Here is a 21,553-nt window from a genome sequence, read left to right as displayed (position 1 = left end):
GAAGAAAACAACCAGCTGTTCACTTGCAATTAAAACCAATGTATCCCAGACCTAATGAGTCCATATGTTTGGTTGACATCTATGTGAATGTGATTTGAATAATAAGGAGGCCTTCAACCAGACCGTTAATAAAAACTGCTTTAAGATATGCACTGAAGTCTGAAAAAAATGTTCCTGAAATTCTGACAGGGCTAATATATATAACGCAAATATCCGAGTCAGTTGCTCCTGATGTTTTCCTGCTGCACATGTGAGAATATAGCAGGAAAAGTACAGAGTGAGAGGGCATGTTTCTGCCATGTCAAGCACACAACAAATGCAAAAATGGAAGAATACAAATGTATCAGGATGAAAGAGAAGTGTTGTATTAATAGAAGAAACCAACAAAGATGTCCCTTTGAAAGGACGAGATTTCAGGGCTATTGGTGACGTCTGTTTCACTGTGCTGTGCTTTCCGGAACAGATTATATTCACCATGTCCTACCTCCTGCATGTTCTATCTAGGAGCCACCCCCTGAATGTTCTGGAAATGTTCCTGTTGATATGAACTCCTCTGCCCGAACGATCTCCTGCTGCATTCTTCATACATGAAAGGCAAACCTCCAGAAAATGTCTAAAACCAGCTCGAGTGACGTAGTGTCTGCAGACCAAACTTACACTTGCTGTTACCCAACGCCTGAAACTCATTTGCAACCTACGGTTCTGCTGCATGTTATTATTCATGTCTAAATCTGGATCTTTTGCATCTTTTAGACATAACTGAGATGAACAGCAACATGGAGCCTAATTACTGATATTAAATAAGTAAAATATAAAAAGTACAAAGACACAAAATGTATCAATTCAAGCACTTTCAATGGCCGATGTTTAAGCACAAAACCTTCTTCAAAGCCTAGACTGCTTCTTGGATTCATGAACTTTCAAGGACACATCGCAGCCCTGAATATTAGGCTTATCAGGATTTAAATGAAACACCCAGTTCCTTATGTGCCTCTGCTTCTCTAAACTAGTGCAGTCACTGACAGACACATAAAATCACTCCACACACTCCTGCCCTCATTCAGTCAGAAATCTGCAGGGAAATATAAAATATCAAAATAAACACCTCTTTTCAATTAATCATTTTTATTGCTGTGAAGCCTGAAATTTAAACCTATTAAATAAAAAAATAAAAAAATCCCCTTCCTTCCTTCCACACACACACACAGGCCAAGAATAGCAAAGCTAAGGGTTACCCACTTCTGACACACAGTATTAAAAAAGAAAACCTCCGACTAAATACACCCAGTAATTTCAAATAGATCGCTGAGTCAGGAAGAGGACAGAAAAACAAAGATTAGCTTACTTTAGCTTGGGTGAAGCAGGAAGGAGTAGCCCAGCTATCCTGCACTTAATTACTAGAGGCAAAAATCCCATAATAACAAGGATCAGAGCCACAGTGCAGTTCCTCATTCTGACCACACTGTTAGAGTACAATGTCAGGTTTTCCCATTACTGACTGAATACAGAAAAAAGGTAGTTTATCACTGTTGAATGCAACTGGAGGTTTAACTTCTCTCTGGCGAAAGGATCATTGTAACAGAACTGATGCCGTAGGGGGGGGAAACACTCCCTTTAACCTTTAGTGTGAACGATGCAACATGACTAAAAGCAAAAACAAGCATCATCTGAGGTCACGTTCCTCCACCACTCGTTTGCTACTATTTAAATTTTAAGTTGCATTAAAACTGATTTGGGGTGGATAGGAATAAGCAGGGTTCCACACCTTCTCAAACATCAAATTCAATGACCCACTGCAGTTATAACATGGATCCAGGTTCATTACTGGAACAACACAAAGTTTACAGAAAACAATTAAAAAGATAGAGTGGTCTGGATATGTGAACATTGACTCAGTGGCAGTCTGCAAACTGAATGTGGTCTTCTGCTTTTTCTAAACACAGCACAGCAACACAATATAGTGTGCAGTCGGTTGAACGACAATGTAGGAGACAAATTTGGTTCAGGAGAGATACTGTGAGACAAGGAGCTGCATGCAGCCTAGTTACTAATGGTAAACAGATAAAATACACAACAAAATAAAGGATTTCAATGGCCTACGCCTACGCCTATCTTTAGAACCTTCAAGCCTGGAATATATGCGTGAATACAACACTAGCTCTATTAGTATGAGCATTTCCTGCAGTGCTCACAAACTCGGCCCCCTCCAAATTAGTGGATGGGACAAGGACTAAACAGGTTAATACTTTTTTAATCAAAGAGAGAACTATATCCCCTCCCCCCCCCATTCACCCTAAATCCAGAATCGATTGGGTTCTACCACAAAGCTATAATTGTACTGGTGGAATCTAATATTCACAATAACAAAAAACTAGGTTAACTTAATTATGATGGTGATATGATATTGAAACAAACATCCAGTTTAGTCAAATCTGAACCTGGATAAGCAGCTGGAAATGAATTGATAGAAGTATGAGTATAGCATGTTTACACTCCAGTACCATGTAGTTGTGTACCCTTCAGGTGACGTGACGTGTCATGTGATCACTCAGCCTGCCCAGCCGTGCACGTGCGTGTGCTGCAGGTAGACTCCTCACGGTCGCGCGCCCCGTCCTCCTCTGCTACTGATACCAGAAAATTCAAAAACACAGATGGAACATTTTTATTTTTAAACTGCAAATGTCCACACGTGTCTATGTTTGTAAATACTGATGATACGCACGTGTTACACAGGAAGTGTCCCCTGGCACAGCTGGAAGCAGCTTTAGCTAACAAGCTAGCATCAGTCCGTCACCTGCTAGCGGCGTCCGCGTCAAATATATCGGACTTACGTTTCTATTCGACACGGTGACAGAACGGTATACATATCAGCAGCTTCATACTCAAGCTCCAAACATTAACTTCACTCACTTTAACTCTAAACATACGTTTCTTTCATTTTGTACTTTCTGTGTTCACCCTCGATAGCTATCACCGGTTGTCTTAGTCCCGCCCATGTTTAAAGTCGGTGGGTTATGGTACTTTATGGTCGCTGATTGGCTACCGACACCTGAACAACCAATGAACAACAAGTAAATAGACCATGAGAAGTTCAAGGGTTCATGTAATCAGAGGACACTTTAGTTCCTGCTTCATAAAACTCGTAGTTCAATCATTAATGAGCCACTCGATGTTTTTAAAGAAAAAAACACTTTGGTCATCTAATATCAATGTCCAAAAAAGTATTATTTAAACAAATTTAAAGTAGGGGATTAAATTCAGAGGTTTTCTAATCTGAGAGTAGAAATATTCCTACTTATTGCTCGCTTGTCCTATGGCACCTTGACACCAAAGAACAAACAAACAAACACATGAATAAATCAGACTTTATTTTATAGGGCTTCACATAAAAACATCCCCAGTATACACACATACACCAACACGCACACACATGATCCAAGTGGCCTCTCCAGCCCAAACCAACCAGTGGGGTTCCAAGGCACATAACCTCACTGGCTCCCATAGGTCGTCCCTGACCTTGGAATTGTTGACGTTCAGAGTTTACTGTCGACCTTGAAACGGAAGTTGAAAAAAAATTCTCACTTAATCTGCTGATTAAATAAACACGTGATATGATCAGACACTTTCAGAACAAACATCAAATGGAGCTTGCTTGCAAGGTCAGAGAGGGGAACATTTCATCAATCAGCCGTAAGATTGAAACTGGTATCAGGTTTCAGTGGTGCAGCTGATCAGTGTGTGTGTCACCGCCAGTTGGACTCATCACCGCAACAAGTTGTCCGATGCATAATTTAATCATCATCCTTGTCCTTGAATGTAGCGCGAAGCAGCCCGCCTTTATAATTTTCTAGTATTTTGTAGAATTGTGCTCAGTCGGAGGAAAGCACATCTGCTGATACAACCAATAAGAAAAAGAAAATCCTCAGAAAGGAAAATAATTCCCACATCCTCACAGAGGCTGCTATCCCCCATGCATCCTGTTTAGATATGCAGTCATGGGGAAAATGAGCTCTGCAGTGATTTGGGCACATTCACATAAATAACCACGAGAGCGTTATGACTGACAGACGGGATGACAGATAAAAATAGAAATGCAGCGGAGGACAAACAGTGGTAGTCAATGAGAACATTTTTGGATGCACAGCGTGTTTACTATTTGGGAACAGAAAGGGAGTGAGGCTGAGGCACTGAGGTTCTGCAGCAGAGGAAATGAACGGCCTGCAGAGAGGGGGGGTGGGGGGGAGCGTTCCCTCTGTAAACAGCCGGACTCTCCAAAGCTCTTCTCTCTCCCTTCAGCCTAATCTCTTACAAACAACACGTACTTCTTACTCTCAGTGGCCGCACACTGACACACTGTTTAAGTTGAACTCAGAAGAGTTTATTTCTAAGAACACTGAACAGAGCATCTGATCTCAAGGAGGAAAACTTCATCACCTCTGCTCCATCAGCCGGGTGTCTCACAGTATCCAGTGCATGAACGTGTGAGATTCTCATCGGACTCAGATCTGCTTGTCAACAACAACTAATTTTGTATTAATAGAAAGAAACTTGGCATCAAACTCTGAAACTCAAATAATTACATTTTCAAAAGATCAACTGATTTAAAGGCTTATAATTCTTTTAACACAATTTGTACATTACCTAAATTCAAACACGCCACTTTTTATCAATTTAACTTATCTTCAAGACTTTTGGAAGAACAATACTGAGATTTATGCAACAAATTACTTTATTATTTCCTGATAATTGTAAACTTTACCCTACAAACATAATAAATGACAGGCTTGACCTGTCGTCCTGTTATCAGCAAATCACATTGTTTCCTTTCCCCCAGGAATCTTCTTGGACATAAATTGAAAATAAATTGGAAAATTACAGACTGAAATTAAATTACAAATGCTGATGACTCCAGATGGTTTTTGGTTTCTCCTTCCATAATGCACAAAGCCAACCTTTTCACGTATTTATAAGAAATATAAAGATCCAATGGAAACAGTTATTTAAAAATGTACTCAGCGCCCTCATGATCTCCAGCAGATGAACTTGTTTTAGCATTTGACACTCAGTAAGGTCAGTTTGAAATTGAATTAAATATGATGGCCGCATTCATGCAAAGAGGCAGATCAAATCTTTTCCTTATTATCTTACAGATAATTAGGATATGTTGTAGATGAATAGGAATCTAGAGCCATCACACAGTCAGCGGCAGAACATAATATTCCAGATACTAACGCAGCTTACGCATTTGGAATTTTTGCAGTAGCTATCTGGGGAATGAAGCTTTGTTATCAAGGTTTTGCAGATACATGCAGGTCGGTCGGTCGGTGTGTGTGTGTGTGTGTGTGTGTGTGTGTGTGTGTGTGTGTGTGTTTGTGTGTCTGTGTGTGTGTGTGTGTGTGTGTGTGTGTGTGTGTGTTTGTGTTTGTGTTTGTGTGGCCAAGTGCCGATTCGTCAGTCTTACTGTCTTTATGTAGACATCAACATGGATAAATGCAGACACAGACATACCACAAACTGTGAACCAAAGTCTTGAATTCTGACTCTCCGTTTTTCTCTACCTCCATGCGCACTGAGGCATCGCAGTTGCCATGACAACCAAGGCCTTTCTTGTTTTAAAGATACTCACTATGGTGACCGAGGCATTGTTGTACAGTCGGTAGGTCGGAGAGGGAAAATGGGGTTTGTTACAAACACACACATGCATACTTACTACTGCAGCACTACTACAGGCCCATCCACACAGAGCCGCCCTCACAAACCCTGGTAAAATGAAGATGCACATTGAGACTCACACACTGAGCTGAATCAAACTGAGTGAAGGTTCAAGGCCACTTCAGCCTTAACAATGAAATATGTTCTTCCTGAAGGCCGTGTAGCTACACTGTGTACCTCCAGTGAGGAGATAGCAGCTTTAATGAAGAAATGCAAGATTCAGAGGAACTCTGCCTTTGATGGTAAACTCTTTCCCAGAATCCCCCCAAAAGTCCCATATTAACTTAGTTTTTAATAAAATTCTCCAACTACTACACTTCCATGTGACTTGTTTGTGTGATAGTAGTTGCCGGATGCCCGTGACCCTCAGGCATCAGTCCTGTACCTGTAGCTGAATCACAGCTGTAATATCTTACAGAAAAGTGTAACCAGGAGTGTTTTAACATTTAATACAACAATTAACCCTGTGTGTATTTTTTATTATTATTACCATTATTTGGTATTCCACTTAGAGATAAATAATACTCCTTGTTGCTAAGCAACATCCTTGTCTGATGCTGTTAGATTAAAGCTGCTCGGTCAGGGGAGCAGAAGAACACACTGATATATTGTGTGTGTTCGTTTATGAAGAAAAGCAAGACACAGAGCAAAAGTATTGTGTGTTCACTTCATTCTTAACATCACTCACCTGTTTTCTCTTCTGATTTGAACACACAGATGGGTGATAATTCTCAGTGAGTTTGAATCTACAAGCTCCTCCTTCACCATTAATAAATTATGTCTGTGGCGCAGCTTTTATATTTCTCTAGGATTCCCATTGTTCAGGGAGGCTTGTCTCATGAAAGTATCTCTATCACAAGTGAAAGAGTCTGCTGTTTATTTACCAAAGCATCAAACTTCTCAACAGTGACATAAGCCTTATATAATGTATAAGTACATGATGGTGGAAGGAAAAATAGAAATGAGGGTGAAATCAGTTTCAGACAAAGCAGCAGTGTTTGTTGAAGCTTTTATTAAATGACCTGTAATTTTCCAGGTAACACAAACGCAGTGATGTCAGTGAAATGCTACAGCAATGACCGACTTTCCATTTAGTCTGAATGTGTTTAGTTACAAGATTGTATTTTTCAAATAAAGACAGGACACTGAGGATCACAGCTGGAAGGCAGATATGAAGAAGGATGGGTTTGTTTGGGAGGACAACACCCCCTGCTGGTATAATTGATTCATTATGTGAGCGTACCACAACCCTCTGATTTCTGCCACTTTCAAGATGTGAAGAATTACAGACACAAACTTCCCCATCTCCCTTCTCTCAAAACAAGTTTACACAAAGCGTTATCACGGAGCTGTTTGTTGTCGACTGGCGCATGGGGGCCGCAGGCAGGCAGGGACCTGTGGCAGATGAGGGATTGGACATTCCACCTGGAGAATGCAAGGAGGAATCACACTGGCAGCAGATTAGCATCAGGCTGCCAGTCGTCTGGTATGCAACAAGTGTCTCGGACTGGGAAACAAATGCGAAAGCACAGCAGGAACTGTGTGGAGATTTCAGGGAGGGGCAGAGGGTGAGGGGTGCACGATGTTAAAGCACAATTCTAACACTGAAAACTGAATAAGAAGTGATGTGCATCACTTTTAAAGGACTTATGAAAATCAGTTATATAGTTTGAGGCAAATTTGTGAATGAAAGTGATAAACGTTTCTTTAAGATAATAAGTATTCTTATGTTGCACTCGAGTAGTTGTTTTTCTCTGTGTTGCCCCTGCAATGATGCACCAGCGACCTGTGGCTAACACTTCGCGCCAAATGCCAGCCGGGGTTCGCTCCAGCTGCCCCCCCCCCCCCCCCCCGCCCCCCCCAACCCCAATCCTTACAAGGTAATGGCTGCATGGATGGATGTTGTCCCACTAAATGTTTAGACATTTTTTATTTGAGGGAGGTTTTACCCGGAATGCATCTTAAATCAGGAACAGATACGTACAGATGTTCTCTGACGTAATGTTGACTATTTAATGCTGATTTAGTTACAGTGTTACTATTAAAGTTTACAATACTCTTTATTCTTTTAAATATGTGATCAATCAAGATGAATATCTGGCGGTTTATACGAGTTCTGATATTACACACATCGATCACAATCTCAATTAGCTACTAACTCAAGACGAAATGGTCCATTCCACAAGAAAATGAATCCTATACTATTCTTTGTACTATAAATGCGGATTAATGGTTTAAGATAATGATATATATTTCTTGTTTTAAATATTTCGTATACTGTATATCGTCCTTGTGTGTTGGTATTGTTGTAACAATGAGAGCTGCTGTTGTGCTATAGGTCTTTTAGTTTGACATCTCTTTACTGATTTCCTGACATATAAGGCCAAAACTGTTTCCTCTGTATTAATATATTTTTTTATTTAATCAAGTTTAATTTAAAAATCTAGAATATTTAATTACCCATTGAAATAAATAATCATGTATAGATTCACTGCTATTTAAAATGTAGATGAAGTCTCGTCAGTGTTTTCAGTCCATGAGTCTAAACGCTGCTCCAAACTTAAAATTTCATAAAGTTGCACTTGTAAATATTTCCATATTAACAATGGACCTTGTGTTCCTGACTCCACAGCAGCACGCTCCAACATCTTTCAGTTTATTGTCTTGTTGTTGTGGCATGCAGCTTTACTGTTTTGGTTCCGTCTTGCCATTCACAAGCGATTTTCAGAAAATAAAAGCCCTTAAAAAACCCACTGTATGATAGCTGCAGAGAAACAAGTGTCAGGCAGACAAAATAAGTGACTCTGGCTGGGAAACGCTTCAGCTGCTTCAGAGCCTGACATTTCCCTCAGGTTAATTGAGGTCAGAACACAACTTCCAGTTAAAGCTCATGCAGTATATTTCTCCATGTCTGCTGCATGTGTAAATAAGCAGCTGCTTTTAAATAGAGGATGTATTGAAAAGCTGATATTGTGACATTTAAAGTGGATGTAGGCCTACATCCACTTTAAATGTCACAACATGAGTGTTGTGTTTACTGTGAAGAATAAAATCTATTCATGCAGGTTTGCAATATAAATGTTAAACGTCTATTATTTCAATAAATACCCTCAGTTCCAAGCACCTTTCTCCTGCTATTCCAAAAAGAACCAATATAAAATATTCAGAGGAATATCTGGTTGATGATGCCATTGTTTGAACAGCAATAAAACGCGAGGGTGTGCGAGGTGACACATTCAAGACTGAATGTGTTTCACATTACCTCTGTTAACATTAGGGCTTAACACAATTCATTTGAAAGCTTGACGGGAAGAGGGCAGCGGATGAAAGTCTGTGGCGGCGTCCAGCAGGTTTCCCTCTCTGTGGCCTCGGTTTGCCAGTCGCCTTTTAACAGGCCGAGCTCCAGGCCAAGAGGTATAAAATACGGTAGTAATCCAAGATGAAGGGATTTTGGGATTATCACTACATTTTCTCAAAGTTGCGTGTTGCAGACTGGATTTTGTTTAAAAGGTAGAGCGCGAGCCAGGACGTCTCCTGAGGTGACCATAAATGGAGAAAAACCCTGGAATCTCTGCGGGTGACTGGTAGAAAGCGGAATGCACAGCCGCAGGTGTAATAAAAGTTTTAATAACAGAAATCTTGATTTTTCGGACAAAGGAAGTGAAATACAGAAAACAAACTAATCTTAATACTAATAAATTACAGAAACACATGAGATGCATCACACTTCTCACAAATAAGCAGCCAGACGTTAAGATCACATGACGACCAAATGTATACACCTGAGGCACATAGAGAGGGGAGGGGGGGGTCGTTTTTTCATGCCACATTTACACCGATATACCGAACATCTATACACTTAGAGTATCACACGATATCGCCCACCATTCAGCGGAGAGGAAGGGACACAGTGGACTGAAAGATCGGCAAATAAACCCGTGCAATGACATTAATATTTTCACGTTTCATTTACAAATACCATATTTAAAGAGGACTTGATTTCCTTGCAGTATTCGCTGTATTAATGGCAAGTCTCTGAGGCTGCATATATTCATATATTCAGGCTTCGTATCAGTTCAACACACCCAGAGTTGAGCCAGTGACTCAACCATGTCGTAACGAAGAGGAAAGAAAATAAGTTAAAAATAAATTGAGTATTGTGTTATCTCCAAATAAAGATGAAAGACATAGTGAAGTGATGCAACACTTTTCAGTTTTGTGAAAAGAGCAGCGAGAGCGCACACACTGCAAAAGAATGTTCATCTGTGACATCAACAGCAGGTTTCAAGGGAGACGTTTATAAGTTAGGAGATTTCGGGGCGAGGAAGGGTGAAGCTAGGGCTCTGACTGGCTGAGAAAGCTGTCAATCAAACAAGCAACATTAAAGAACTTGTATCGCTAATTCACATTAGAGGCTGGCACCATCAAATAAACTGGGAACCAGGGCTGGATTAACCTCTTTACTAGAGCCCACGAATCATCACAAACGGAAAGGAAGCACTTCCCTCTCTCGTTTCTGTGTCCTTCGCTGCTCTTTTCACAAAACCTGTTCCAGTACTACCACTCTACAGTCAGTTCCTGCAGAGCACTGCCCAACTTGAGGTAGTTACTAGTAAACTTTGCAGCTCAGTTCAAATTGAGTCAAATCAACAAATGTATCTGGTGTGTTAAGCTACGATAAAGCAGCCGAGCGAGAGACTTTGTTATAAAACATTTTTAAAACCCAAAAAAGCAAATAAAGCTTAAATCCTCTGACATCTGGTCACTGATTTTGATCTGACCTACCACATGAGCACACGTATATATATATATGTATATATAGATGCACACAAACATATGTATATAGATGTAGTTGGCAGCAACCACATCCTGAACTGCATTTTAAACCCAAAGTGCACTAAAACTGAGAGAAGTGACATCAGAGTTAATCTTTCATCGTGACAGACATACTGGTCATTCAACTGTGTGGACAGGCCACCTAACGTCTTTAAAGGTAACAGACACAGTGCTCAGAGTCAGTTCATCTGTGATGTCACAGACGTTATTGCGTGGCACATAAGGGACAGTGAATCCTCATGGTTAGTTTATGGCTTATCACATCGCAGTATAACACATTAAGTGGTAGGTATCTTTACAACAAAACAAAAACAATATGATTGTGACTGTCAGGGAGTCTCACGACAAGATGCTAATTTGGTCCGTTTTGACACAGTGCCAAAGGCGCTTGCAAAAAAGTGCTCAGTGACGAGACACTGGATTATCTGCAGATCAGTTTTACTTTTCCAAACAATCACTGGACGCAGATTTATGACAAACAACGAGACAACACTCAAAACAACAGGTTTGGCAAACTGAAATGGCGATAAAAGCAAATATCACAAGCACAGACTTCCTGGTGTTTGAACGTGAGTAGGCTGACTGATTGTTTGCTTTGTTCAGAGCATAGACCGTATATATAGATGGACGACATGACAACTCCAAATGTGAAGCCAAAATATCACCCCCTGGTGGCTGTCTGCAGTATAGGTCATAAGTCCTATTTAAAAGTGCATCTCAAGAAAATTTTCTCCTCGAAGTTTCAATTTAACTTGTTATTTTATGCTACAAAAACAGGAAAAAACACCATGATTGGCAGCTGAGACTGACTCGTAATTGGCTGAGCACATGTATGGGCGGGACTTTGATATTTTGGCTCCACTTTACGATCACTACTGTGGCTCCGAATGACTGAGTCTAGGGACACGACGTTCATCTTTCTAAACGGTCTATAAATCAAATAAAAAATATGAAGCAAACATGTAAGAAACGGATACAGGAGCTACACATGTAAGCGTTTTGTTAGCCTAGCTTACTGCTAACAGCCGTAATGTTACTTTCACGGTAAAGAAGCATTTCACACGACATTATTTTATCTTTACTTCACATAACGAAGAGCATTCATGACACAAACTGGCGAGTCCTCATTTTAAAAGTGAAACATGTATTTGGTTACAGTGCTGTGCGAGGATGAAAAGCTAAACTTGTGTAGCAACAGCAGCTAGCAACTTGAGACAAGTAGACGCAACTAGACAAAAAAATGTAGCTCCACACACTGACGATAAAGATCTGATTATTTTTGCTCCAGAGCAACTCTTTGTTGAAGTAAAACTACAAACCTGATCATTGCTTTGTAACATTTTTTGTTATGTTGAGTGCATTTTATTTTTTGTCAAGCTAACAAAGCACATGGAGCATTTTTAGTGCAATGAACAAGCAATGCTAGTTTAAAAAAAAAGGCTTGATAAAAATAACGGCTTGTCTTTAAAAACTAAACGGGGTAGAACTCATTATTAACAAAATTATTGCCAAGATGAGCAGTTCTTTTTTAAGTGATCGTATCATTGCTAATCAGAATGGCAAATTTACAACTTAACACACACATACACACCCACACACGACATAGATTTTATACAGATTCATGCATTTGTATAAATGTTATCTTTTATTAAGGACCATTATAATTATTAAGATTATGATTATAATTATTACTATTAATAATAAAAGTAATACTTTGGAAACATGATAGGTCCATTTAAACTCTGTAATGCACAATGAATGTCCCCTTTTGCACACTCTTTTTCATATTTTTGTCCAGGTCCATCTAAACCAAAACGGGGAAAAAAACATATCTCTGCTTATTCAGTTTTCCTTCACAGAAAATTATGGCGCCAACGATCAGACATCTTTATAATTTCCTGCAAAAGAACCAATTCATAGATTATGAGTTATGTGCTCTGCATGTAAAGCAACATATACAGTCAAACTCTTTCTGGAGGCAAATGTTGCACCGAGGCTGAAGGAAATATTTTTTGGGGAAAATAATTCACCTTGCCTCATCTTGTAATTTCAAATTGTATTGTTTCTGTTATAAGATGTAATTTGGTGCTAACTATAAGCAACTGAGATATTCAATTCACTAAATAAAAGGAATTAGGTTTCTATCACCTAAATACATTTTTACAGAGATCATAATAGTGTAGGTTGAATCTTAAAAGCAGATTTGGAAGGAAATTACCTTCGGGCTTATAACAACTCCTACATGTGGGTACCCATGCCATTAAGACATTTCAAACATGTGTTCAATATAATTTTCATCAATCTTTATCTTTGACTATATAACACACACACACACACCCACAACCACACACACACAACATGCAACCAAAAGCTAAAAAAGGATGCTAAATGATCTGCTTTGCCAGCTGACACTGGTTGTAGAGAATAAAGGAGAATTAAGATATAAAATGCGATGTTACACGACCAAACTAAATCGTTTTCTGTCTGAATGACATAAATAACCGATATTACAACCTCTCCATTTAACTTTTAAACACACATTAGTAGATCGTATTTACAAATCCCCAAGAAAAATACTCCATAGTGCTACTCACTAAAAGCACGAAACATCAAGAAAAAAAAGGATCGCAGGGGGAAGATCTGAGCTGTGATGGAAGACCATGGCTGTGAGCCAGTCCAGCATTTGCACCTTGTGAAATCACAAGCTCATGAGTTGGTTCGCTGTCTGATTGTTTTCTTGACCCAGTGCAGACGGGATATATTTTTTTAACTGCGTTGTTAAAAAGCACTTTGGTAGTTTTTCGGCCAAGGTAAAGGAGTCACTACGTAAGCCAATGTGTGTCTACAGCACGTGGATGTCTGAGAGATGTGCTGGAAAGACGCTCGAAAAGATCGCTGGTGAACCGTGTGGACTCGGTGCATTTCGCATGAGCTCACGGCAACAGATTCAGATAAGTGTATTGCTGTAGATGTTTGGAAGCCGCGCGTCAATTCAAGTCCTGGAAATAAATTAAAAATAAATATAGAAATAAGTTAAACATGAACAGTAAACAATTTCACTGGTTGGACGAACACATGAGGAATAACATCTACATAGCAAGCAGTACCAGCGAGATCATGATATACACTGTGGTCATTTAACACTAGAAAGGCCAAACTCATCAACTGCCTGATGATTTGCATGCAAGAGGGCATTCACATATCTGTATTGATGCTGCACTTGAAATTACAGCATCATCTTTAAAACTTTTTGTATTTACATGAATCCTGCAGTGCTGTTAAATAAAGAAATACAAGGAATTATGGGTAAAAGGAAACAGTTGAACTAGTACATTGATAAAAATCTGCTAAATAAAGGCTAAACTTATGATTATATGGACCCAGTGTATGTGTTTATATTTTCTTAAGTGAACAGCACTGTGGAGGAAAAGTAACAGACATGTGAATGGGGTTTGGTTTGATTCTGCGTCTGCCCTGGTATCCCTCATCCCTTAACATCTCCTGTAAAGAAAACAAACCCAAATATGTCAGCTTTTAAAGTTTCACTCGTCACCGTGGTGACCTTCATCTGTAATCCGTTTGGCCTTTCTAGTGATACATTTATTGTGGATTTGACGACAGCGGGTCGCACCAGGTGTTTGACTTCACAAACATGGAGAGAGAACAGGAAGCTGAGGCTCGGAGGAGGAAAGAGACTCCATTACAGATGAACCCAGTCAGGGTTTGTTTTTTTTCTCCACACCTGACGACCGACAGGAAGAGGAAGCTCCTGGGAAAGTTTGTTAGTCGGAGAAGAGGCTGGCGAAGGACTGTCGGAGGCTGCGGATGGTCTCGGCTTTGGCCTCGTCGTCAGTCAGGCTTCCTCGTAACGTCTCTGTGAAGGAGTTGGTCAGGGACTGGGATTTGCTGAGGAGTAAACAGAAGACTAGTTAGAGTTTCTACATTTGTAATAAAAGATGACAGATGACAAGTTAAATCCTGCATGTAATATTTACTTTATAAATGTTCACCGAACCACATTCCATGTAGTTTTGTTAACAATTAAGGTGTATCGGTAAAAGGGAGACTCAAGTGTCTAATCTGACTCTGTGTCTCCCCCTAGAATCAGCTTTGGGCTATTTTTGTGCTGAACAATAATACCAAAAAACAAGAGTACACCTCTTTTAAAGTGTGCTTATGAATCCACATTTAAATTCACTTGATACAGATTTTTATTTGGATCTGCACCAGATTACACACACTCATAAATATATGCAAATCAGGAAATCGGTTGTGCTGTTTTTGTGTTATCAGGCAAACAAACAAACACAGACGGAGGTGAATCAACATCTTTGAGGTGAACATTCCCTTCCTCACATGAAAACAGTCATTTAAATATTTATGAAGCCTAAAACACAGGCTAAACTACGTTATTGACATTTAATAATTGCATCCTCTAAACCAGATCTTTAGTCTGGGCTCACTTTAGCTGTGGCGACTGCTTCTGAGCTCCAGGCCCGGAGGAGGCGGGGATGGGACCAGGCTGGAAGGCCTGGCTGGGCGAGGTGGAGGCAGACCGGGCTCGCTGAGGTGACCCCTGGGCTGAGGAGGACGGAGAGGCGGAAGCAGAGCGCTGTCCTCCTGCAGGAGATACACACACATTTATATGTGCATTCATTGTTTTGCAGCACTGCATCACTGCAGAAGCAAACTGTTGTGGCAGGGAGATGTTTTCTTACCTCGTTTGGGCTGGGTGGTCTGTTGATGCAGAGACAAACAAAGAGAGACATTTTAAAAGGATCAGGAGGTTTAGCATGTTTGCGTGTTCTGCTGCTACTTGCACAACTACTACAGTAATAATAATTTATTCAAATGTTTTCAATGGCAGTAATTTAATGGAATATCATTATTAGAGATGTTAGAGGTGGTCAAGAAGTAGTAGTGAAAGTAGAGGTAGCAACATAATTACACCCTCCCGACATAAATAACAATGTATCTGTATATTTTATAATCTATTACTTCAGTGCACTTTTACCAATTATTTTCCATAACATTTGTTGTCCAACATGAGGAGCTATATACTGTACAAAGCCTATACACATCTTACATAGTTTTCTTTAGCGCTTAAAGTATTACAATGTTAATATAGTGAGTCTACTCTAAAAGCACTGGTGATATCCATGTGAAGGTTCTATTTTCTTACCCTATAGTCCATTTAATGATGTTAAGGTATTTTATGGTAAATAAATGAATTTCTAGTCTTATCGACCACTGAAAGAGCTTTAGAGTGTAAGTCAAATTCACCCATTCATGTAAACACACATACAGCTAGCTCTTCTATATGCAGTGCCTTGTGTATTGTACCTTTACAGTGGAAGGCTGAGGTGTGGACACTCCCAGCAGCACTTGGGCCATCTTGTTGATGATCAGCTCTGTGATCAGCTGCTTGTCTTCTTCCACGTGTTCCCCAATCAGAGGCATGGAGCTGTCCATCACCTACAGAGACAGACACAAAAAGAAACAGACTCCTGGTCAGCTCATAACCTGAATGAATGTCTGCAACTACTGAATTAGAACCTCATCCACTGGGTGGCACTGTTGCATCTCTTATCGTGAAGATCAGATTGTGTTCAGCCTGCGGATGATGTCAGTGATAATGGACTTGGTGGGGCTTTGCCAGCAGTGATGAGTCATTTTTACAGAGATCACGTATACGCCAATGCTCTCACAGTATGAGCTATAAGCTACGCAAAACACTCAATACAATTTATGACCAGATACACTGAGGAGGACACTGACATCCCGGGCTGATCCCACACACTCCCACACTCAGAAAGTCCCTTCTCCTGGATCTGTGCAACTACACCCTCCAGTCAATGGAGCTGCAACAACTACAGTAGAAGAGTTAACAGGTTGTTATTCTGAGGTTTCAGACGCTGTAGAGAATCAGTTTCTTCTCACATTTGCTTTTTGGTCTTTTGAATCCTAATATCGCTTTAACCTCACATCCTGCATTGACAATAAATCACATAAATCCAGCACTAGTAAAATGAAACTTAAATGATTTACATATTAAAAAAACATATTAATAATAATATCCAGACACATTTGATATACCAATTTCTTTCTTAGTTTGTCTAAGTTCAGCAGCGGGTCGGGGGCTCTGATAGCAAAAGTCTGGTCACCCTGTTATGAGGTGAGACCTGGGCGTAACCAGCAGGGCTTTGTCCGCCGATCTGTGGTCGAGAGCAGACCAGGCAAATAAATCTGAAAGATGTTTTGGTGTAAGACCTTCAAAGTGAGCTATAAGGTATTCAAATCAATAGGAAATTTAACAGGGGGTGAGTGTAGGGCGGCAAGCACAGGGGTGATGAGGCCAAGGGGTTTTGTATCAGCCTGACATGGTGGAGGGAGCCCTGGTTCATTCCCAGTTAGGTGCATTGCAGTGAAAATGGTTTGAACCAATTGACCTTTTATCTATCTAAACCTGAAATGGTATAATTTCTTTAACTGTTTTTTGGTGGTGAAAAGGAACCAAGATTGTGATTAACATTGAGCTGCAGATAAAATGAGACTCCATCTGTAAATATTATGTTGCCCTGGGCATGACTTGGAAGAACACAGACCACATCCATTGCCGCACAAATAATAAACCTAAGCGAAAAAAACACAACAACTTTCCCACCACTTGAGGACACATGCACGTACACGTGTACTGCAGAACCACAGAGTACACCAGGCCTGAGCCCCGCCGCCCTCCTCCCTGAAGACCAAAACAAACAGGAGCAGTGGAGTGTGGCTGCTGGTACTGCTGGTTTGGGTGCAGATGCCTGGAGATGTTGGATGAGGTTGCTGCACCGCGCCCCGGCCACAGGCTGTAAACAAAGCGCAGGGCATGCATGCATGTGCTGATCCCCTCGTAGACAGTGTACACCAAGCAGTGCCACATTGTGCTGCAGCGAGTGTGCAGAGCTCCCATTCCAAACAAACACTGTGCCAGCTTACTCAATGTGTTTCTCCCTCTCTGCAGCTGTTTTTATTTGTGGCATCAGTTTTATTGAATTGAAAGCACTTTATTTGTCTCTCAAAAAGGTAATTCAACCCTGATTTGCAAGCATAAAAAACCCACAAAAAGGTGCTTGTGGTTTCATTAAAATAAAATTATGTGACCTTTGATGGCACAAGTTACTTCTGAAGTACTGCACATGCTTATATTGGAGAGCCAGAGGCCTGTCGTTGATAATGTTTTACCCTTGAATTTCCATATAGCAGCTGCTGTTCTTGGGTCTCGGCCCATTGGCAGCTCCAAGGTGAAATCCTCACATGTCTTGCTTTGTCCGAATAAAACTCTAAGACCTTTACATTGTCAATTTGTTAAACAATCCAGTCAATTTTTACAAGCAGCTGGATCAAAACAATGTTTCTTTCACTACTTCATTGGGTTCAGCGGTAGAACCACCCAATCACCAGTTTGCCACATGAATTCTCCAATCAGCAACTGTCCAATCACAGCTTACCAGATGTCACAATACATGAGACAGTGCATGACACTGTAGTATGAGCTACAATCAGCACAGCTCTGAGAACCATTTTTATAAGTTCTAAGAAAATCTGCCAGCGATAGTATTCATTTAATTAGTCTGCAAAATGGACAACTACGATTAGAAATGACACATCTGCTTCCGTCAGCATCTGTCTTGAGTTTTTTTCATAATTATCAAGAATTTGAATCTTAAATCTGTCAGCGTGGTCCTGTGAACTCACTGGATACGTCCGGCGAGAGAGCACGAAGCTCGACAGGTATAGACACAGTCACGAAGGGAGGTGGAGCTCAGTGAAGGCTTAATTAAAAGTAGCTCTTACGAGTAAAATTATATTGTATATTACAGTGTAGCATCATTAGCTTTGTTAACATGACCAAGCAAAGCCAGCCTCGACTCTATAAGGTCCCCTGGTGTTAAATCATCATGTTTCATAAGGAAATGTTCATTGAGACCTGATTATTTCTTGCCCTGAGAATGTAAAGTATTGTTTTATGTAAGAGCTTTGCAGATTAGTTTGAGATCTCACACACTGGGTTCACATGGCCCTACCACAGACCAGAGAACCCTTTAAAGCCCTTCCTTTTCTGCGTGTAGCCACCTTCTTGGCCAGGATTGGCGGTGAGGTAGGGCGTGGCACAGGGTTCTGGCCAGTTGAGTCATTACCACAAAGGACTGACCGCCAGGCTCCACTTCAAATGGTGTGTGGTGGCAAGCAGGGTCGGGATCCACCCTGCTGATTTATTGGGAAACAGAGTCATCCTGCAGGAGACTGGAGCTGCCACTGGCCTTTTCAGCAGTGGAACAGAGAGGTGTTATTCTGCACTTTTATTGAGCTGCACAGTGTTCTGTCTGGACAATGTACCCCATTGTATAGGAGGGTTCAGACAGCACAACATGTGACATGCGCTCATTGAAAATTATGGTGCAGGGATGGGCAGGGGGGGGGGGGGTGACGTTTCCCTGGGAAAACAGCTCAAGCTTTCAGATAGTGGCGCTGGTGCTACTCCCTCTCGCCAGCTTCATGGTTTTTATGATCCATTAAAAGTTTAAACCAGTATCTGAGTTTATATGATTCAGCTGTGGATCCTTAAACCCTGTATCTGGTTTCAGCACTCTGTCTCACTATCTTTCAAACATTGTCCAATAAATGTGTTATTAATGATATGTCATGTCATGACCGCTGTCTCAAAACCATCATTTTTTGTCAGATTAGTTGAGGTTTATTCGTCAGAGTTGTCACATTTTGCTGAGTCATATACATGCCACAATAATGCATGTTCATATATCACTTGGGGCCCTTATTTCCTTCCTGTTAAGTGTCAGAACGTCACTATTTCCCATCCTGTCATGTGACATTGTTTACTCTAACAAAAATATTGTTTACTTCAGTCAAAATATCATTATTGTCAAATAAAATACTCTGTTACTAGTAAAAATGGTGCTGAATTGTAGTTCAGTAGAAGTAAAGAATTAGCAAAATGTACAGTCAATCAATGTGACAGAATATCCCCTATTGGAATGTTTTATTCCTTTGGGTAATGAATGTATTGTACAGTTTAACCTCTAAGAATGCATCATATTTTAGAAGATGTTCTTGTTTAGTCTGTAAAATCCTGAATGTTTTTTTGAGTAACTGTTATGTAGTGGAGTAAACAGAACAATATTTTGTTCTGACATGTGGACGAAAAGTATATTAAACTGAATTTAAATGGAAAACTCAAGTGCTAGGACCAAGCCTTTGTCCTTAAATACAGTGAATCTGAGTAAATACATGCTCTTTTAATTGAGTTTGACCTAATGACAGGACTTTATACAAAGTGAAGGGATTAATAAAGAAATGAGAATTCATCCCATGTGGACATGGAACTCAATTTGATGACAATCCTGCATCTTGCCCTTGTTGTTTAGTTAAATTGCCTCCTAATGTGATGTTGCATGAAGTCATGTCGGCTTTCTCATCCATCCATCCTTCTACTCCCTGAGGGTCGCTGGAGCCAATCCCAGCTGATGACACTGGGTGAGAGGCGGGACAGACCCTAGACAGGTTGTCAGTCAATCACAGGGCCAACATACAGGAACAAGAACAAGAAACAACCATCCCCACTACGTCAGTTGTATTTGATGTGTAATTGTATCACTGAGTCAGTTATTTATAGCAATGTCATCTTGGTTTTCTATTGTCACATGTAAAAGTGTCATGTTGTGTAACACTGTCATGTCAGTTGACATTAGATCTGACTCTGTGCTTCCTGTGTCCTGATGTTGTGGGAGATCCTGTCACGTCCTCCTCCTCTGGACACAGTCTCTACTCATAAAGCTTGAGATTGTAAACTGTTGAAGTGCCAGTGGGCAGCTCATTACTTTTCATTAGGGAGAGGTGTCATGGCTGATGTCTTTGTCTGAAACAACAACAAGAAATTCTCACTGTGATGGACCAACGGTTCGTCCTTGTTGCGGTTAATTAAATTCCGTCGTGCCGAAGAATTGGAGAGAGAGACGGCGAGATAGAGTAGACGAGGAGGAGGAAGTGGCTCGCCAGGGAACATTGTTACTCGACTGTGTCACTGGTCTCTCTGTCCAAACAGTCCAGTGCTAAGACAACACGTCTCTGGGGAGCTGGTAGATATTTCCTGAGATAGTTTGAGTTTAAAAAAAACAACAAGGGGGGTTGGGATATTTTCCTACTGCTGACCTCACCCAGTGCAGAGATAGAAGGAAGTGTGATGTCATGTTCTCAGCCTAAAAATGGGCATGTGAGATGTCCAGGCTGTTCCCTGAGATCTGAGGACACAGGAGTGCGATGTGAAAACAAAACTGACTGGAGATAATACAGTTCATCTCCTGCTTATAACCCTGAAAGATAAATTCCCCTACATATCTTCCTCTTACAGAGTGAATCTTCAGTCACTCCTTTGTGACGACAAAGGAGTGAAATACAGGAGTAATTAAAAGAATAAATGTGGAAATAAATAAATGTAGAAACAAATAAAAGTAGAAAATATAAAGATAAATAAATAAATGAGGAAATACAGAAACGGTATTTTACAGTGAAAGCTGTATTCATTTTTTGTTTATTTATGTATCTAACTATCTATTTCTGCACTTTTGTCCCTGGCTTTCTACTGCTGCATCTACGCCCAAGCCACTTACTGATTTCCTGTTTTGCAAAGACCCCCCCGCAGCGTGACTGATTGTGCATGAGCAGTTTTTTTGAATGTGCCAGTGGAGAAAGTGACGACAGCAGTGATAGCAGAGTGAGCTCTTACATTTGAGAGAAACAAGTCGTGCCCCTCAGTCTAAACTCAGCTGTTTTGTTGCAGTGTTGCGTTCTCGGCTATTTCAGTCTCCTGCAGGTGTAGAGATTGCCGACTGCTTTTTCCATTATGTTTTTCTTCCTGTATGATTGTTGAAGCAGCACCTCTAAAAGGAACATGTTGTACTTCTTTCTGATGGATATGTTCACAACCAAAAACTGATGAAAT

The 21,553-nt window shown here is 40.5% G+C and overlaps 1 protein-coding gene across 1 annotated transcript in view; it reads right to left on the bottom strand.

The window, feature by feature from the left end:
- Positions 1–14,330: 14,330 nt before the first annotated feature.
- LOC133000556 (synapsin-3-like) overlaps positions 14,331–21,553 on the bottom strand; it is an 84,133-nt gene continuing 76,910 nt past the window's right edge. The window contains 4 exon segments of the mRNA XM_061070505.1: positions 14,331–14,454; positions 15,012–15,165; positions 15,249–15,285; positions 15,898–16,023. Of these exon segments, the coding sequence (XP_060926488.1) occupies positions 14,331–14,454; positions 15,012–15,165; positions 15,249–15,285; positions 15,898–16,023 (441 nt within the window).

The sequence above is a fragment of the Limanda limanda genome, chromosome 1 (assembly GCF_963576545.1).
Source record: "Limanda limanda chromosome 1, fLimLim1.1, whole genome shotgun sequence".
NCBI classification, from domain to species: domain Eukaryota; kingdom Metazoa; phylum Chordata; class Actinopteri; order Pleuronectiformes; family Pleuronectidae; genus Limanda; species Limanda limanda.
This window is presented reverse-complemented; position numbering and strand designations above follow the sequence as displayed.